The following is an 18997-nucleotide window of genomic DNA, read 5'->3' as shown; positions in this document are numbered from 1 at the left end:
ATCCACCAATTTAGCCTCCTGCAGTTTAGCTCCAGATATTCAGGCAGAAGTTATGAGGAGTGTTTCAGCTCAGACTGCTTTGTAAGTGAAGTGCATTACAGAGCAGCCAATGAAAGCAGAGCTCATTTACATATATCAGTCTTACATGTATCAGGCTTAGTAATCAAATAGCCTGTTTAATTCTAAGGGATAAAGAGAGGATGGAAAATGGTGATGTAAAAACTATGACTGTTTTTGGTACTTAAGCGCTATAAGTGGACCTCAGGGGTGAAAAATAAAAACCAGCAAAACTGCAGGATATGGATCCTTTAAAGATCGGATTTGCGTCTCTGATTTTGAGGTATCAAAATGGGGCTGTCAGTTGCAGTTATTCCTGTGAATTTCAAAATAAAAAAGATCAATGAATTCATTCTCTGGGGGCACCCTTTCCACAAAAATCACCAACAGACGAATGCGAGGCACTGAATGAGCTTAAAATGAGAATGAAATCAGATTTTTAGAGGAATGTAAGTTAAGGTCAGCCTATTTTTAGTTCACTATTCTCCCACTGAGGTGTTGTTTTGCACGATTCTGGGGGCAGTGCATGAGGGGAGTGGACTCACCAGTTGACAGTCCTCCAGAGAGTTGACCAGCTGGGCATTCTGACAGGAGAGGATGGCACCAGCCAGGTTCAACATGACGCAGACCGCCGACAGCAACATGAAGAAGGTGATCTATGGAGAGAGAGAGGAAGAGAGAGAGAGAGAGGGAGGACATGGGCTGTCAGTTACATGACCTTTGAGGGTAAATGGGGACTTTAAACAAAAACAACAGGGCGCAATCTAACTCCCCATTAGCTCTACATCTGTTACAGCACAACACGTCTCAAATTCTGCCATGTCACGCCCCTTTGGAGTGACAGCAAATATATTACTAGGATTAGGTTAAAGTGATACTTTGATGAAATTCAATTTAGCACATATTTAGCCTGTCAGCGAAGACTTTTGGGTCATTCTTCCAACTGCCTTGGCAAAAGGGTTACGAATGTTGATATGTAATTCAACTGAACGTAGTCTGTCATATTAAACAACGTCAGTGAAGCTGTAATGCCAGTGACTGCAACACTGCTGACCATAGCACCACTGACATAATGACTAAAATCTGAGCTTTTCTACAATATGGTCTATAGCCACTGTACTTTCAAAGTCACATTGTACACAGAAAATTGCAAATATTGCTTTTACTTTTTTCAGTTTTAAATTTTATGTTTCATGAGTTACACCACTAGCACAGCACTGCACCAGTTAGGAATTTTGGAACAGTGCCAAAGTTTATTAACTGAAATCATGGTCAGTCTACATGCTGCTTTTTAAGGGACACACATAACATGAAGCTGTCAGTATTTTAGCCAAATTTGTCAGAATTATAAAAAGAGATTTCACCAAAGAGACAGTCTTTTGTCCTTTAGGGAGTAATTCTAAAATACATTTCTGTTTTTTGTTTTTAATGAAATGCTTTTGTGAAACTACTGACAAAAATCTTGGGACAAGATTTATCATCAAAATAAAATTATATTTAAACATGAAAACGATTTTAACACAGGACAGACAAGAATTTGTATTTTACATTTTTGAATTTGTATTTGTATTTTGTAATTGTAAATGCATTTTACAATTTAAGCTGAAAAACAAGAATCAAAATTGTTTCTTTACATAATAATAATTGACTTTAGCTGTGAAGTCACATGCTGTCTAAAATCACTAAAATAAAAATTCAAAAATAAGAATGATCATAGCTTTTGTTGGTTAATTTTAGAATACAAAAAAAGCATACAAAGACATTAGCTTTTGGTGGTTTATTCTGGAGCTACAAAGCTAATGGCTAACAAATAATAAAAGCTTATACTCAATACTTCACTGAAAATGGACAAATCAGACAAAACTCACACTTCAAGCTGGCTGCTACTGTTTATAACTATACAATGTGCTTTTGCTGATTCTGACATAACAGTATATCATACAATCTCAGGCAAAACTATTTGATTGCTTAACAACTTGATACAGTTGGAGGCAACAGTGTCATGCAGGCATGATAATTATCTGGGTACACAGCTACACGATAAAACTACATATTACAATTATATGCTACATATTGCCATTAGAATATATCATTTAATACACTGAAGAAAATAATAGTGAACACAAAGGGGAATTCAACTGAAATTTCAACATTGCGACATGATTACATGGTTAAGATGTGAACTAAGTAACTTAGAGTTTTGATGTGAAATGCTCTGTTCTAGAGAAACTTACTGATTCAGAATTATTCACTGTGGTGATGACAGGAACCAGATGTCTGAAGAGATTAATGCCTCTGAAATCTCCGTCACAGACAGTTGTTATATATATGGTTACGCCTGTGCAGGCTGATGGCTGATACATTATTTTATGATAGTTCTGAGGTAAGGTTTGGACTAAATTTTATTTTTAAAAATATATTCACATCAAAGAGGTACATGCAGGGCGTTGTAACGAAAAATCATCTCTAAAGAAAATGCATGTATTGAGACTTACAAATATTTTACCATTATCAACATTACATACACACAATTAGACAACACATGTTGATTCACTCGTTTTGGACAGTAAATTAAAGGACTTTAGGATATAGAAATCTGAGTTTGAAAGTTTCTTTACAACGAAACACATCAAACCTTTCTGAATTACTTTCTTTACATCTCCATGATTTAATTAGTAGAAATTTTGAATAATTGGTGGAATTTCTCTTTAATGTCACATGGTTAGAGAATCTTTTTTCGCATTTAAGGCAGGTTTATACTGTGCGATAATCATCATGATAATGCTGCCACTGGCATAAATGCAAACTGTGAAATAATTCTTTCATCGTGAGCTCAAATCGGTGGTCTTTGAATGTTTAATGTGTCATGCTTCACAACGGATTTACTGCCTCTGCAAGCAAAGACAGCCTATGATAAAGTTCTGGCAGTGCCAGAAATTTTAATCCAAAATCTCAGTGTCCTCTGCTACAACACACATCTAAAAACAACCAATAAGGTGCAGCCTGAAATGATGTGTGTGTGCGTGCAAGGTGGAGCGAGAGGTAATAAATGAAGGTAAAAACTTTATTGTTCACAAGTTTAAAAATATTAGCTTATGTTACTAGTCTGGCTCCACCTTTAGTTCACCTGCAGTTAAATAACAGAGCTAGCTACCACATAGTGGACAGAAAAATTAGCCTACTGACCAGCCAAGAACAACTCTAACCTCTCCTTCTTAGCCATTTTATTTCAATGCATCGCCAGTCCTCTGCTGTTTTTTTTTTTTGCTTGCATGGCTCTATTTTTCAGCCAAAAATAAGGTGCACACAGAATGTTGTCAACTTCTTGCAACTCTATCACTAGAGAACTATATAATCTGCTGTGCACTCTGATGTGGAGCTTGACCAAGATTTTACTTGCAGCATCCCACGTAGGGTGTATTGTGTAAGGTGTAGGATGATATGCAGTAAATGTAAAAGACTGCTGTAATCACACAGTGTAAAATGGGCTTTAGTCACATCTGACTCCACTTGCTAGTTAGGTCTCCCCATCACATAATGCTACCAAGAGGGTATAGACTAGCACATGCTTCCTCTGAGAGACATCCGAGATGTGCCATCTCTAATATTTTTTCAAACTACTGATAACACAACAGCATTGAACAGCTCAACATGCTTGAAGAACACCACTAACTGCCAATTCTGGTTTATCAGCTAACAGATGCCTATACTGGCTAGCATCATGGTGATAAGGAAGGAAGGGAGGGTCATCCTACCCACCCAGAGAAAGCAAGGCCAATTATGCTCTCCTGGACTCCCAGTCACGGATGGCTGTAGCAGCAAAGACCATTATTACAACAACGATTAACTAACTAACAACTGTTCATCCCTAGTAGGCCTTTAGCTTCCATTACTTGTTAGCTACATTAGCCCCATCACTCCAATGCAAACCTAAATATGTCTTGGTTTACTGACTACAGGGGGAAATGGTGTAAATTTGATTTATCACTTTAACATATGGTTTATAAATTCACCAGTTTAGTACAGGGAGGCCTAAGGCCCTGTAATGTAACTTAGCTGAATCTCTATGCATTGAGCTGACAGTCTCTATGTGTCCACAAAGCTAACCATGACTTTTACAATTCATTTATCAATTAGAAAGAGTAGCCCAATAACAACCTCTTTACTGCAACAGATGTTACCTAAGAGGGTCAAAGGTCAAATCTAGCTGATTTAAAAGGGAAATGGGCAGATGCGACCAATAATTAAAGATATCAATAATCAATAAGGAAAACAATAAACTTTCATTGCGCAATCTTAGTCTGCGCTCGCATTAGCCAGACAGACAGCACTTAATACACAAAGCAAATGAACACAGAGATGGAACAGGGCCTTCTGGGCCTTTTGTCTCATTGCTCTTGACAAACTACTTCTCGTGCAATTCCCAAGTAGACTGGAGTCCGATACGCGCTCTGTGACTTATGGTCATCTGGAGAAACCAATCTCTCCCTAATTCCCCTCCCCACATCCTCTCCGCGCAGGCTGATAGATCTCGAGGGCAGCCATTTCTCTGCTCTCTCCTCCTCCGGCACAAGTCGCAACCGCTAGTTCCTCTCCTCGCTCTCGCTATTAAAAAAAACTCTCTTTATTTCACAGCTGACAGTGCTGGGATATCAATCGTTCCAGAAGAAATACAGAGAACGTTCTGGCTCCTTTAAATCACACTTGGTGTGTAATAGAATGGGCTTAAAGCTGTCATGGCCAGCCCCCCCGCTAGATTACTGGTCAGCCCACTGAGCTGTACATCAGCACTGGCCTTCAGGAACTCTGCGGTGATTTACTACAGCAGGACCAAACCTGAGGAGATATTAACCCTAGAACACCAGAGAGCAGAGTGAGAGAGAGAAAGAGAGAAACAGAGATCTGAAAACTGATATGAGGGAAAGAGGGAAACTGAGAATGAAAAAAAGAAGAGATAGGGAGAAAGAGACAGAGAGAAAGGTGACAGTTTGTGGGAAACAGAGGAAAATAAGAAAAAAACTACAAAAAGAGAGCAGTAAAGAGAAGGAACAAAAGAGAAAGAAGATCTGAGATATGGGAGGAAAAATGGAGAGCAAAGGAGAAGGAGAGAAAGAGAAAGAAAGATAGACAATGAATAGAGAGAAGGGACGAAATAAAGAGAAATGAGGATCTAAAAGTCAATACAAGGAAACATACAGAGATAGAGAAAGAGAGATGGAGAAAGAATGAAAGTATGATTGGGAGACAGAGGAAGAGAGAGGTACACAGAAATAGAGAGATGGAGGAGGAGAGAGAGAGACAGAGAACAACAGAGACAAAGAGAGAAGGAACAAGACAGAGAGAGAAAGAGAGGGGCAGAGAGACAGGAGGAGACAGAGAAAGAGAGACAAGACAATAAACCTACACTTACAGAGAGAGAGAGAGAGAAAGAGAGAAGGAGAGAGAGAGAGAGAAGAGCGTGAGAGAGTGAGAAAGAGTGAGGGAGAAACGGGGGGAGTGAGGAGCAGTAGTAGTGGGCTAAAGGACACAGGCAGAGAGGTGTATGGAGGTGTAGTAAACAGATGAATGTGATAAGGCTCTGTGCTTTCAGACTGGCAGTAAATTGGAAGATGGAGAGGCTGATTTGAAAGCGCAGCTCCGGCTCCTCCAGGGCCTCCAACGTGAACAGGAAGCAGCATCATGCTTCACTTCCTCTGCGCCAGATAATGCCTGAGCGCTATGGAGATTCACCAAACCAACTGCTGTAGCTGAACTGCCTGTCCGTGGCTGTGGGAAGGTCACGCAGACAACAAATCACACGAATACAGCACCAGTCAAAGTCTGGACACGCCTGACTGGATGTTTTTCACATCCATCTAAAGGCCTGAGATTATTTCAAAGACAAATATAAATATTGAAGCCGATACCAAACCATCACTTTACCTCCAAAACAAATATTAAAATATAACAATCTCTTTTTTTATTTGCCCTGCAACAAATAGCGCTTAGTAATCAACTACACACTTAAAAAGATAATTCTTCAAGGGTTCTTTAAAAAGGAAAATGGTTCTATATTGAACCACTGACACTCGAAGAACCCTTTGCAAAGGTTTTTTGGCATTGTGAAAGGGTTCTCCAGATTGATGGAGAATGTGTTGTAGAGAATGTGTTGTAGATGAAAAGGGTTCTACATAGTACCAAAAAGGGTTTGGTGCCCTTAGACAGTAGAACCAGTAGAACCATCTGAAAAAAACATCCTTTTCATGATGCAAAGAACCATTTAATGATGCAAAATGTTCTTTAAGCACTAACGGTTCTACATAGAACCATTTTCTTTACTAAAGAAGCCTTGAAGAACATTCTTTTTTAAGCATGTAGGTCTGAGCATAAGAACTTTTTCAAGCCTGCTGGAAACGCATACCAGGTGCCTCCACAGGAAACTGCTTGAGAGAATTCCATGTTCCAAGCTGAATCAAGGTAACTTGGAACTTTGGAAGTGTGGAAAAATATCCCTGCAGATTTCTTTAAAAAACTGAAAGCAAGTCTCCTGGAAAGAATGGAAGCTGTAAAAAAGGCAAAGTGTGGACACATGAAATACTGAAAATGTTGATACTGTATTTAGTTGTTGAGGCTTTCTTCAATATCTGTTTTTTTCTTTTTTGTCTTCACTATTATTCTACATTGTGGAAATAGTAAAAATAAGGAAAACCCTTCTATGAGTATTTTTTCCAGACCTTTGACTGGCACTGTACATTGCAAGTGAAAAACTGAGGAACTGGAAAAATACAAGGGTTGGATTCCACTAGTCCAACTCACAAAGGCATAGATTTATCATGTTTTATAATCTCATTACAGTTCAGAATGTGCAGCTCACAGCTCATCCAGGGAAAAAGCACAACCCTTCAATTCTCCATAAAGGCTCACAAAAAGAATATCAACATCTTTCCTACAGAACATTATTGCTGAGGCAAGAGAACTCTTTCCTTTATACTGAGCAGTGACCAACCAATTGATGGTCAATGCATGGCTTTTTGTGTTCAAAAGAAAACCAGGTCTGAACTACAGCTAAACTAGAAAGTACAGAATATGTGTATATCGTCACTGATACCAATCTTGGAGTTGGCATGTTGACTGACTCAGCCTTGGGACATAAGACGCATGCCAGATACTTGAGACTCAAACTCACAGGCCTAAAAATCAAGTCTTGACTTGGACTCACATGTCAGGGACTACTCAGACTCAGATCCAATAGCCTCAAGACTTGACTTAGACTCCAGGGACTCAAGACTCAACTTCTACTCAGACCCAAGAGATTCAAGACTTGACTAAGTCTAGACTCAACTCTGATCCCAGAGACTCAAAACTTGACTCAAACCACAGAGACTCAAAACTTGACTCAGACCCCAGAGACTAGAGACTCAACTCAGACCCCAAAGACTCGAGATTCCACCCAGACCCCAGAGAAAGGCAAAGATATGGACTTGGTATGTTGACTGACTCAACCTTGAGACTGAAGATGCAAGCCAGATACTTGAGACTTGAACTTGTATGCTAGAGACTCAAGACTCAACTCAAACTCACATGCCAAAAGCTCAAGACTCAACTCAGACCCCAGAGACTTGAGACTTGACCCATAGTCACATGCCAGAGACTAAGACTCAGACCTCAGACACTCAATTCGAACTCAGACTGAAGAAACTCAAGACTTGACTCAGACCTCAGAGACTAAAGACTTGACTCAGACTTGAACCCCAGAGAACTAAGACATGACTCGGACCCCAGAGACTTATGACTCATCTCTGACCCCAAAGAGTCAAGACTTGACCTGGACTTAAACCACAAAGATGCAAGATTCAACTCGGACTTGACTTTCTTAATCAAGACTTGGACCCGCATGTTTAGAGATAACAATAATAATAACAATGCAGCGTGACATGATATCATGTTTATTGTATATACAAGTATATTGTCTGTTCCACTTAACAAACCACTTCACCAATAAATTATGTTGAGCATCACTTCTTCTCCTTAAGTTAAATAGATATTAAAACTGGTTTAATACAGTATTATCATCTCTAGACATTATCATTGCTTTATTAGAAATCTTTATTAGAGATCTTTATTAGACATCTAACCCTACTATCAGCTGATTTTATCAGCCAAATGATATATCGATGGGTCTGTTTTTGAAACGGCATGTGTTTTTGTGATAATTAGGCCAAAAATAGTGGGGCGCCACTCGTTTTTGTCCCCTCCTGACAATCTGTTGTTTGGGACGTTTTTTCTCAAGTGAGCATGAGCATGCTTTCACACCCAACACAAGAGCGAGAAGCCTCAAACTGGGAGCTGCCGCAGCCACAGAAGAAACATCTTCATCACTTTCGGTGGGGAACATATCAGAGCACAGCTGATGCCCCAACTTGCAGTGAAGGCAGTAATGACTCTGACTGTGCATGGAGGAAAATGAAAGGACGTGGCTGTATTGGAGCGGTGCCTCTGATGAAGCAAACCTTAATGGCCCACTCCCAGAGTCCCTCTTTTATTGCAAGCTGAGCGTAGCAAATCAAATACACCGCTCAATCTATTGCTAATTTATTCTTCCAGGAGCGCAGAGATGGAAAAATGTCCTTTTTCAGCAGCCCCTTTGTAGTTGGAGAGAGTAAAATTAAAAGAAGAATCTAGCTGCCATGCTTCAATCAAGTGTGGGAATTCAAGCCCCAATTAGATATATTTTTAATGTATTATTTCACCTTCTTAAAGTTTTAACAGTATATGGCACCGCAACATGTGAGCAGTCTGTCTATTATCTACCACTTTATGATAAACATCTACCATGTAACTCCAACTTGCTTGACTGCAGCTCATATGTTTATGCATAATTTGTGCTAGCCATCCTCTAGCCCTTCTTTAATGGTCAGTTTCTGACAACAGAGCCAATTTTGTGTGGATATTTTTGGCTGCGAGACCGCTCTCAATCTAGCAGTGTATTTTTATTTTACCAGTGAGTGGAAGAACAAAGTTCAGTACTGTTTTACCATGCTTTTGGCTAGGTTAGCCTCAGCAAGCTAATTAACTAGCAAACTTCGTAATGCTAACCATTTTTTGAGAAGTCCAAGCATAATGTACATAAACTTTCTAAATAATTGCTTTGTCTTGTGTGTGCTTCAGGTTTAGAAAGACAGATGTGGTGTTCCAACCATCTTTTATTGTTGTTTCTAGCTGTGTAGCCAGCTAACTAGCAAGTTAGCAGAGTTCAGCAGTCATTCATAACAGATGGAGCAGTTTGTTACATAAAGCCCAGTTTAAAAGGAATTTTGTTGCCATATTAACTTATAAATCTGCCATTTATGGTCTGTTATTGGCAGGGATTGCAATGATTTCTAAGCAAGTGCTTCTGCAAGCCTACACTGTGTTGACTCGATACCTTGCCCCTCCAAGTGGTCGTCAAACAAGCTTCACTTGAGTTAATGCAGTAATGGAATAGCCCCTAAGATAAGGCTTTGGCCTTGGTGGTACAACCATACCGAGTTATTTTAGAAAATATATATATATATATATATATATATATATATATATATAATGTTATTTTAGCAAAAAGTTCAGAAATGTTAGAAAGGCACCAGAGCAAGATTCCCATATTCAAAACAGAAAACAATGAAATGAGAGACAGAAAGTGGCAGTGGCCATTTTACTAAACTCAGTTCAAGCCTCGTCTGGATTAAAATGGATTTTCAACAGAGGATCACAGTTACTAGCGAGATTCCGTCCATTGCTAGGTGTCTGGTCCTGTGAAACAGCCTTGAGTTGTAATGAAATAATGTACTGTAATATTATTATTGTGAGATTATGATCCTGTAACCAAAGCCCGGACAATGCAGCACGAGACGATGCCTCGTTGCATAATGTGACATAAATCAGAATGATAGATGTGTTTATTTGGCGCATTAGCCGGCACTGACAGAGTGAAATGTCCTTTCGAAGCGCTGACTCCGGCGGGTCCCGGCCCTGGCAGACTAATTACCCAGTCTGGCTCCATGCTGCTGCTTCCTAATTACCATGTGGGATTCCATATCACTGTTTAACAGCTCCTCATTAATTACTGCCCCAGTGCCGCCCGCATCCACGGCAGACAGAAAAACGGCGCCTGGCACACGTCACTCACAGCCATGCCAGGCGTCACCATTTCACACACATCAGTGTTTATGAGCGCTGGCAGTTTGGTCATGGGTCTGCCGCTTGAAATGAGGGGACAAACTGGACCACTTTACCAAACCCATTCCTAACTCCTCACTGAACCCCTTCACCAGACTTCCGTTCCTTGCTAGTTAGTTGGTAGTTCATTCCAGTGATTCCAGTGATGTAGTTGTGTCCAGTAATATACAGACAAGCAAACTGACCTTTGAAGCAAATGTTGCAATTTCAATTATATGTCTGATTTATTTTAGTTTTACACTTTCTGTACTCTTTAGCTGTAAAACATGCCCAATATTTCTGTGCATACACAGGACCATATTATTTTACAGCAAAAACACTGTTAATACTTTAGTTTTTCAAAGATATGTTTCTACACCTCCAAAGTTTAGTCTTAGAAGTTGGTCGCATTTTCTGGTTCTCATGGGCCAAGTAATCACAAACATTCAATGATGTTGAGGTCTGGGTCTGAGTGGTCACTCCATTATTCTGAGAACACCAGCAGCTTATTTGTTTGATTTATCTTTTTTTTTGTCTATTTCCTTTTCTCACTAACAGCTTCTTGACAGCTACACATCCTTTCAGACTCATACTGTTGAGTTGTCTTCTCACAGTGGAAGGATGGACAGAAACACCTGTGGATTTTTTCAGATCTGAAGCGAGAGTGGAGCTTGATTTTCTATCTCTCAAAGACAAACACTTTGCCTGAAGGTGACGGTATGGTGGGCAACCATGTTGTTAGGAGTCCTATTTTCTTCACATCTTTTCATAATTTTTGAACTCCAGTTTTATTCTCCTTTGACTTTTCTCTTGTTTATGCAAGTGGTTTATCTTGTATCTAATCTTTTCAGAAATATCTCCTGAAAAATGGATCCCTTGTACTTGGATGTTCTGACAGCAAATTAAATAAATGAAGCCTGGCCTCTGACTTTTGCACCATACTGTATTAGCTTAGTAGTTTCTGGAAAAGGCATCAAAATGATTGAGTAGTCTTAAGATTAGTAAGCCTAGAGTTTAAGGGGTTAAAGTGTTAAAACCTACGCTGGTTATCCAGCTATTTATCTTGAGACTTATTATTCAGTAACTAATAATTATTGGCTCATCACTCTGAAACTAATATGTAAGTTATGTAGTTATGAGGGACTCTTAAAGTTTAAAGGGTTAAGCCTGAATTAGTATGGCATTTGGGTTTCATGTTAACTGAACGAAGATGGAGATTAGATTAGTAAGAGGCTGTCTGGATCAGTTACAGAGACGAGAGAGAGAGAGAGAAAGAGAGAGAGAGAGAGAGGGATGATTATAGACATTAGGTGACAGTGCAGAATAGTAGAACTGCATTGCAGAATAGGATGACTCGCTGACTCCTTCACACATGCATACTGATAAGAAGAGTTCATTTCCGACCATCCAAGCTGAGATATTGGAACACACACACACACACACACACATACACATACACACACACACACACACACACACACACACACACACACACACCAGTATTATCATCTCTGGAGCAACAGGTGAGACCTGAGACCAGTGAGTGCTTGCAGATTAGAGAGCTGTGAAGCGCTCACTGCCAAATAGACTTCTATTAGCATTACTTGGCCAAATATACCCAGAGAATATTTGCTATATTCTAACCAATCAGTCTCCACCTTAATAGTTTTTAAAACAGAGAACAGAAACAGTAAAAGTTTTGAGTTTCTAACTTAAATAGGATTTCCTTCGTGTAATAGTGTAAAATATTCTTGTATTATTCTTGAATTAAATTGTAGAACAAAAACTCGCTCACAGTCTACATTTAGACGTTTATTTAGGCCGTCTGTGTGCATGTTTCACCACAGCAGAAGCAGATAAGGGCAGTATGCAGCCTTAGCTCTTATGACTCAATCCATCACTGTCATAGCCATAAAGACAATTCAGTCATTACATGCAGACATTATGCAGACACAGACACATGTTTGTATTACCATATTTGTGAGGACTTCCATTCATGAGTGTAATACTGTAGCTGAGTAATGCTATGCATACACCTTAATCTAACCCTGAGCTTAACCTCAGTAATCAAAAGGCAACCAAAATCCTAGTCTTTTCCAAAAAAACTTGCATTTGCATTGGTAGGAAAAGAGCAGCCAAATGTCTTTACATCTACCAAATTTTTATGTTTTCCTGTCATCATGAGAATATCTGGGGTGTTCTTCCTCTGCACCAAGTACCAGAACCAAAAAACTAGAATTATACTTTTCCACTGGACACTGGTCCAGTAAGGTGCCAGGTTTTATCGTTTTCTGTTTAAGACTGGTATCAGTAGACACCTAAAAGAACTCAAGGGCATTCTCCTCTGTCTTTGGTAACACTTGAAGGGGAAGTCAACAAGTTTACTGAATTCTTTACTAATGTTTTTATGTCATGTTTCTGCTCACATTTTCACAGCCGACAGAAAATAAAATTTGTGTGACATTTGTGTGAGAGTATGAGCGCAAAACAGTGCAGTATATAATTTTATGTCAGCCAATAAGTTAAACTAACTATAAATAGTAAGCAAATTGCTTACTAGCCAAATTAGACACTTTATAGTGGTGTAGAATGACCAAAAGGCAATGAAATCATCAACCGTGGTCATTATGAAAGTTCCAAATGTCTCTCAAGTTGGAGGAAAATTAACTGGAACTAGAACCAGAAAAACGACAAAATTAAGTAGAACTAAAACAGGTTCCGTTAGTTCTCATTTGGCTCAGTTGTTGATTTGAATGTTAGGTGGAAAAACACCCTTGGTCTTTATAAAGAGCTAAATACAAGAGTAAACACACACACACACAAACACAGTGTTCTGTTTCCACAGTGATTGGATTGGTCTATCCATGCTGTCCCTTTCAGCTTCTGCGATCCAACACAGGCCATAATGCTGGTGCCGACAGAGCAGTACCACTCAGCAATTCTGTGCTTGACATCAGAAATGTTACTGCTGCTCCATTTAAGGGTAGTGGAAAATTTAAACAAAAAGCTGGTGTATAGGAAGCTTAGAAATAGGAACAGGAACTATAGGTTTGTGGAGAAAACACAAGTCTCAGCAGCTACTTCTCCCCAGAGGATTCACGTAGCTGCTAAGTGCTGATACTGAATGACCGAAACAAATAACTTGCTCTATAGGGATGTTAATAGCTACCAATTTGCACCTCTATTCAGTTATAGAGTCCACATCTATTTGGTTGTAGAGACCACCTCTATTCGTTTGTAGCCTGAACTTCTATTAGGTCATAGAGTCCACCTCTATTCGGTAGTAGCCTCCACCTCTATTCGGTTGTAGCCTCCACCTCTATTCGGTCATAGAGTTGACCTCTATTCAGTCGTAGAATCCACCTCTATTTGGTTATAATCTCCACCAAACAGAGAGCATTGCTCTCTATTTTGGTAAAAAATTACAAAAAAAGGGTAAATCATTAAGTTATGTTAGCATTTATCTTCTGTATCAAAAATGTATAATACCATGATGCAAAAGCGACCATACATATCATATTGAGGAATTTGCATATCATTACACCCCTACCAGGTCAATATCTGACTGTCCTCTCTTTCTTTTATCATACTGATCTTCATTAGCTATGATGTATACGTGTGGCTATATATTGAACTCATTTTAGGGACCAAAAGTCCTCAGAAGTACAAAAAACAGGTAAATGTTTGACATCTGGCCTCCATGAGGTAAAATGCTTTTATAAAAATGCAATTATTTGAAAAGACAAAAGACATATAAGATTTTGTTTTGGTACCTGAGGGTACAATTGGTGTTGCATTAGGTATAGCATAGCAGCATTTAGCTACAGTCATACAGAAGTTAATGGAATGATATCACAATGACAGAGGTACAATGTTTTGTGTGTGTTCAGCTCTTTGCCAGGACAAAAACATCCTCAAGATGATGAAAAACATGAGTAAAAATTCTTTCAGACAAAAATGCAGCTTTTATTTGGAAAAAAAAAGGTTTCTTTTGGTTCTAGAGGTTAAGGTTAACACAGGTCCAGTCAAAGGACCCTACAAATATAAGAATACAAAGTGTGTGTGTGTGTGTGTGCCTTGGGGGCAAACAGGACACATACACTCCATTATGGCATGTACCAGTCTGATGTAATTGATACAACATGCAGTTTAGGTCACTTAATTTTACATTTTACATTTTATTTTACATTTTAACTTTACAGGTCATGTTAAAGTTGCTGCTTAGTGACTTTGATTTCTGCATGCACAACGTTAGTCCTGAATTATTTTCCCCCATTGCACCCCTCATTTAATGGGTTCATTTCAGTGTAAGTTAATGTAAAAAGATTTTATTCAAAGCAATTCTGGAGCATTTTATTGGTACATAGTTGTCCCTGACAGTCATTGCTGCTTAAATGACTCTGAATTTCTGCACAGTTCAATTGTTAAGATGTAAAGAGCCATTCAGAGTGATTCAGAGTCATTCAGAGTTTGATGTGAAATGGTGCATTGCAGAGAAAATGACTGACTCGTATTTCTTTACAATAGTAATGCAGTGCTAGGAATGAGGGGTGTGATGTCTACCATTTAGTGAATTCAGTTTACTATACAAAATGACCAGTGAATCTACACATGTCCTCTGAGGTTTTATGAGTCATGTTGATAATGGGGAAATAGTGGTAAAACTGGAAAAAGAAATGTTGGACTATTTTGCAATATAACACCCTGCAGGCTACTAAAAACATATTTCAGGCCAAAACTTTATTTCAAAACTATCATAAAAAATGTAATCTGCATTTAAAGCTTCTCATTAGCCTGTAATCTATGTTGCAGATCCTGCTCTTTGAGTGCATGTGCATGTATGCCTACACATTCATGTGTCCACAGTGGGGCCAATCTAAACACAGCTTCATTGACCCTTGCCTATGGATGCCCTCCCTGTGACCTTCACCCCTTAGGTGAGACGGGGAGAACCTAAAGATAAATAAATGATAGTTAGCACAAGTTGTGAAAACAATGGTGATTTATCATGGTCAACCTATGAAATGACGTCTTGAATTCTAGAGGCCAGGCCTGGTAAAGGTTGTGATGTGAACAGAAATTTAGTTAGCAATTCAATTAGCCCTATCTAGCCTTATCTTACCTATTGTGTTATTGATGATACAGCGACTTTGGCTTTATTCTTTTTAACTCTTAAAATCTGTCATATGAGTAGTTACAACACATGGCAAGTCCATGGTAGCCAAAGTACAACAGATCAGCACTTGGAACTGGAGCGTGTGATATCTCCACTCTATAAAAGAGACAAGATGGTGTCTTTGTTGTTGGATGAACTGCAGTAGTTTCTGAGAGAGCATGTGCTTACATTCCAAAATAAATTCCACTTTCAGCAGAGTGGCAATAACAGCATTTGCTGCTCAAAATGGTAGTTTGTGACAGCAGTTCTGTAGATCATATTCAGGGCTGTATGCAACAATATTGCTGGGAGAAATGAGTCCTGAACAAATACAAATTTTTTTTTTTTCATTGCGTACATACATTAATTCAAATATTTAGTCCTGGTAACTGTAGTCAGTTATGTAGTCCGTGAACTATTTTCTCTATGTTGTAGATGCAATATCTAACACTTCCCCACTGGCCAAGCCATCTACTCAGCATAGTTGTGCAAACTATGACATAGTTGAGTTCTAGTGTTTATGGTAGTTGTAGTCCATCAGGTAGTCCCAAAACTAGAGAATGAATCCAAATGTCTGTAAACAAAGGGCTTTGCAAAAGTTTAGTTTGTTGTTTAGTTTGGGGCTGTAATGAAAACACTGTAAGAAAAACAAGTATCTACAAAATGGCAACTTTACAGCAAAAGAATTTTCTTTAACCCCTTAAAATTCCAGGCTTATTACATACTAAGGCTTATTAATCAGTAACTACATGTGCTTCAAAGCAAACTGAGCTATTAAGCTATTTTTAGATTATATAAGTGTGCAATAAAACTTTGGACCCTGGCCATTTAAGGGGTTAATTTCAATGTAAGTTAAAAGATTTTATTCCAAGCCATTCTGAAGCATTTATTGGTCCAATTATCATGAATTTTCACACAACTGCTGTGCTCAAACGATGAAAAAAGAATAGAAATAATTAAGATACAGTAACGAATTGGCTGACGAGGCAGACCAGGAGGCGGGGTACAAGTGCGAGTGCATTTTATTTGAGCCCTTACATGGATAATCCAGACGACATGCAGGCAGATAAACAGTATTAGGATCCATGGAGGAAAACACATCAAAACACGGTAACAAAGAAAACTACTAAGAATATGAACTGACTGGATAAACTATGAAACACAAAGTCTAGACTAACACAAAGAAAACACGAGCAGGGAAAGAAGAATACAAAGATCACAAACGTAAACTAGGAACGTGCAAAATCAATGTCAAATATCAAACAATGCTGGCTAGGGAACAAAGGAAACATATATATAAAAAATATATATAAAAAGACAAGAAACACCTGAGACTCATGAGAGGGCGGGGCTAGGTAACATGGAACAGGTGAAAGGCTGAAGTCAGGGCAGGACAGGGGAGGAGCTAATACAACAACAAAAGCACACAGAAGTTAACTATGAAGTGAATACTAGAAAACAAAGACACATGGTAGATGTAAACAAAAGTACATGACACAGGGAGAGAAGAAAACAAAGACACATGGCAACAAAACAAAGGCAAAATTAGAAAAAGACAAGGACAGAGAGTTACAGGATGTTACAGATATTTTTTCAGTCCCCTTCCCTGAGCAGATGAATCTGATGATTGTGTGTTGAAAAAGTATTCAAAGAGAACTCAGTCAAAACTTGATGAAGGATGTTTCTTCCAAGTATGTAAGTGAATGATCTACTATTTTCATCATATCTTCACAGTATAATGATGGTTTTGGTTTTGAGATCTACACATCAAGTCAGACCTTCTTTTTGAGCCTGCATATGACAAACTACCACGACATTTGACACGACACCTCTGACTTTTAAATTATTGATGATTTTAATGATGCACAAAAATCCTACTTGAGTGCTAGTAGCACCTCTTTGTAAGAAAAAAAAATAGATATATTTCACAAAATGCTACTTCTGTTTCTTTTTTCACAGTTACAATGACTAACAGTACAAGTAATTGGGATTAATACTTTTTGGAAGAAGCATTATGTAGTTTTCATTTCAGTGCTACAATATTTTATTATGTGCTACAACATTTGCAACTTTCCTAGCACCAGTGCTGCATGCTCAAAAAGTTAACATAAAGTCCTGATATTTGTAAGATTGTATTCTTTACATATCAAAATGCCCAACAACACCACAGAGAAATTAGTAACCTTTTAAGGCTGGGATAAACGTGGATATTTCAGCTGTTTAATCTACTAGATTTTTTGGATTTTCTTTGATTTTATCTTTACATTGCTTTTACCTTTACTTTGTTAAGCAATTAAATAATAATCTTGTACTGATCTGAATTATGCTCTGAAAAATTATAGCAGTGACAGAAAAACACAGCAGCACACAGAAGGTTCTGTTTTTACATGCTAATGCATTTCACTTGGACATGTACGCATAGTAACTCCCCTGGTAGCAGATGTAAACTGCTTAAAGGGCTGTTGCCAAATTCTCTGGATGTATCACCTGCAAGGAGCTCAGTTTAATAGGGTTAAGGAAATAAATCAAAGGCAGAAAGAGTTGCCTTTCTGCCTCTGCAGTAAAGGGTTAAAAAATAAGGAGTCTTTTTATACACAGGCAGATTTATTCTAGCTGTCCTTTCTGGTCCCTCTGCAGCACAAATTAGTATTGAGTCCACAGCCCTGCCATTCATTTTTCAGTGATCTCAGGGAACGAGAGATCAGGCCAGTACTGCTGTTACTGTCTTGTTTTCCCTTCTCTGTTTGATTTTGTTTGCTGGTAGTGCAACGTTAGTTTCCTCCAGGCTACTAACTCTAAAGGCACACACTGATCTACAGCCATGTCTCAGTGGTCATCTTTCTCTCTATCTTTCTTTCTCTCCTTTTCTAGGAGGTTAGTCCCTTAAACTGCAGACTGTTAGTCAATTGTTAATCTTAAAGGGCCCATATTCCTCATTTTATTGTTCTTCTATGTCCACTTGTGACATCTGTGAGAGTTAAAAACATCCATAATTCATTTTCACAAGACCATTTCCAACCTCTCATTAAGCTCTGTTCAGATTGGCTGCCCTGTATTGTGCTTTATTCAAAACGCAGTCCGGTCTGAAACAGTCCTTATAACTTTAACAGGAATGAGTGGAGCTAAATGTCTTTAGGCTGAATCGTTAGATAAATATAATTGCACTGTTTTTTTGTGACATCACAAAAACAATGAACTCAAAATGTCCATATATTACACAAAGTTAGGAAAATTCATGTGGTTTTCTATGAAATGGCCCCATAAGACATATCATTCAGTAACTACTATGAATTAATTGGTAGCTAGCAGAGGTGGGTAATCCAGGTCCGGAAAGTAAAAACCCTCCTCAGGATTTTGTTCCAGCAACCTGAACACCATTGATATGAACAAACAAGAGAGGACAAGCAGTTGGAACAAAATCCTGGGGAGGATTTTTACTTTTTGGACCTTGATTACCCACCTCTAGTAGCTACTAATGAACTAATATGAAAGTATTTATAAAAGTGAGGAACTGAACTGTGGACTCACACACACAGGGTTAAAATGAGTAGAGGAAATGACTAAATGCAGGCTGAACAGCAAATGGTCCATGAATTAGCATGTGGCTTATTTAAG

The 18997-nt window shown here is 38.6% G+C and overlaps 1 protein-coding gene across 1 annotated transcript in view; it reads right to left on the bottom strand.

Moving 5' to 3' along the window:
- The window catches only part of fam189a1 (family with sequence similarity 189 member A1), a 260106-nt gene that overhangs the window by 77324 nt on the left and 163785 nt on the right, over positions 1-18997 (bottom strand). Inside the window, exon 3 of the mRNA XM_036584533.1 lies at positions 603-713. Within this exon, the coding sequence (XP_036440426.1) occupies positions 603-713 (111 nt within the window). The remainder of the gene's footprint in view (positions 1-602; positions 714-18997) is intronic.

Source organism: Colossoma macropomum, unplaced genomic scaffold (genome assembly GCF_904425465.1).
Source record: "Colossoma macropomum unplaced genomic scaffold, Colossoma_macropomum, whole genome shotgun sequence".
Taxonomy (NCBI): Eukaryota; Metazoa; Chordata; class Actinopteri; order Characiformes; family Serrasalmidae; genus Colossoma; species Colossoma macropomum.
The sequence above is the reverse complement of the archived record's forward strand: the minus strand, read 5'-3'. Positions and strand labels throughout refer to the sequence as shown.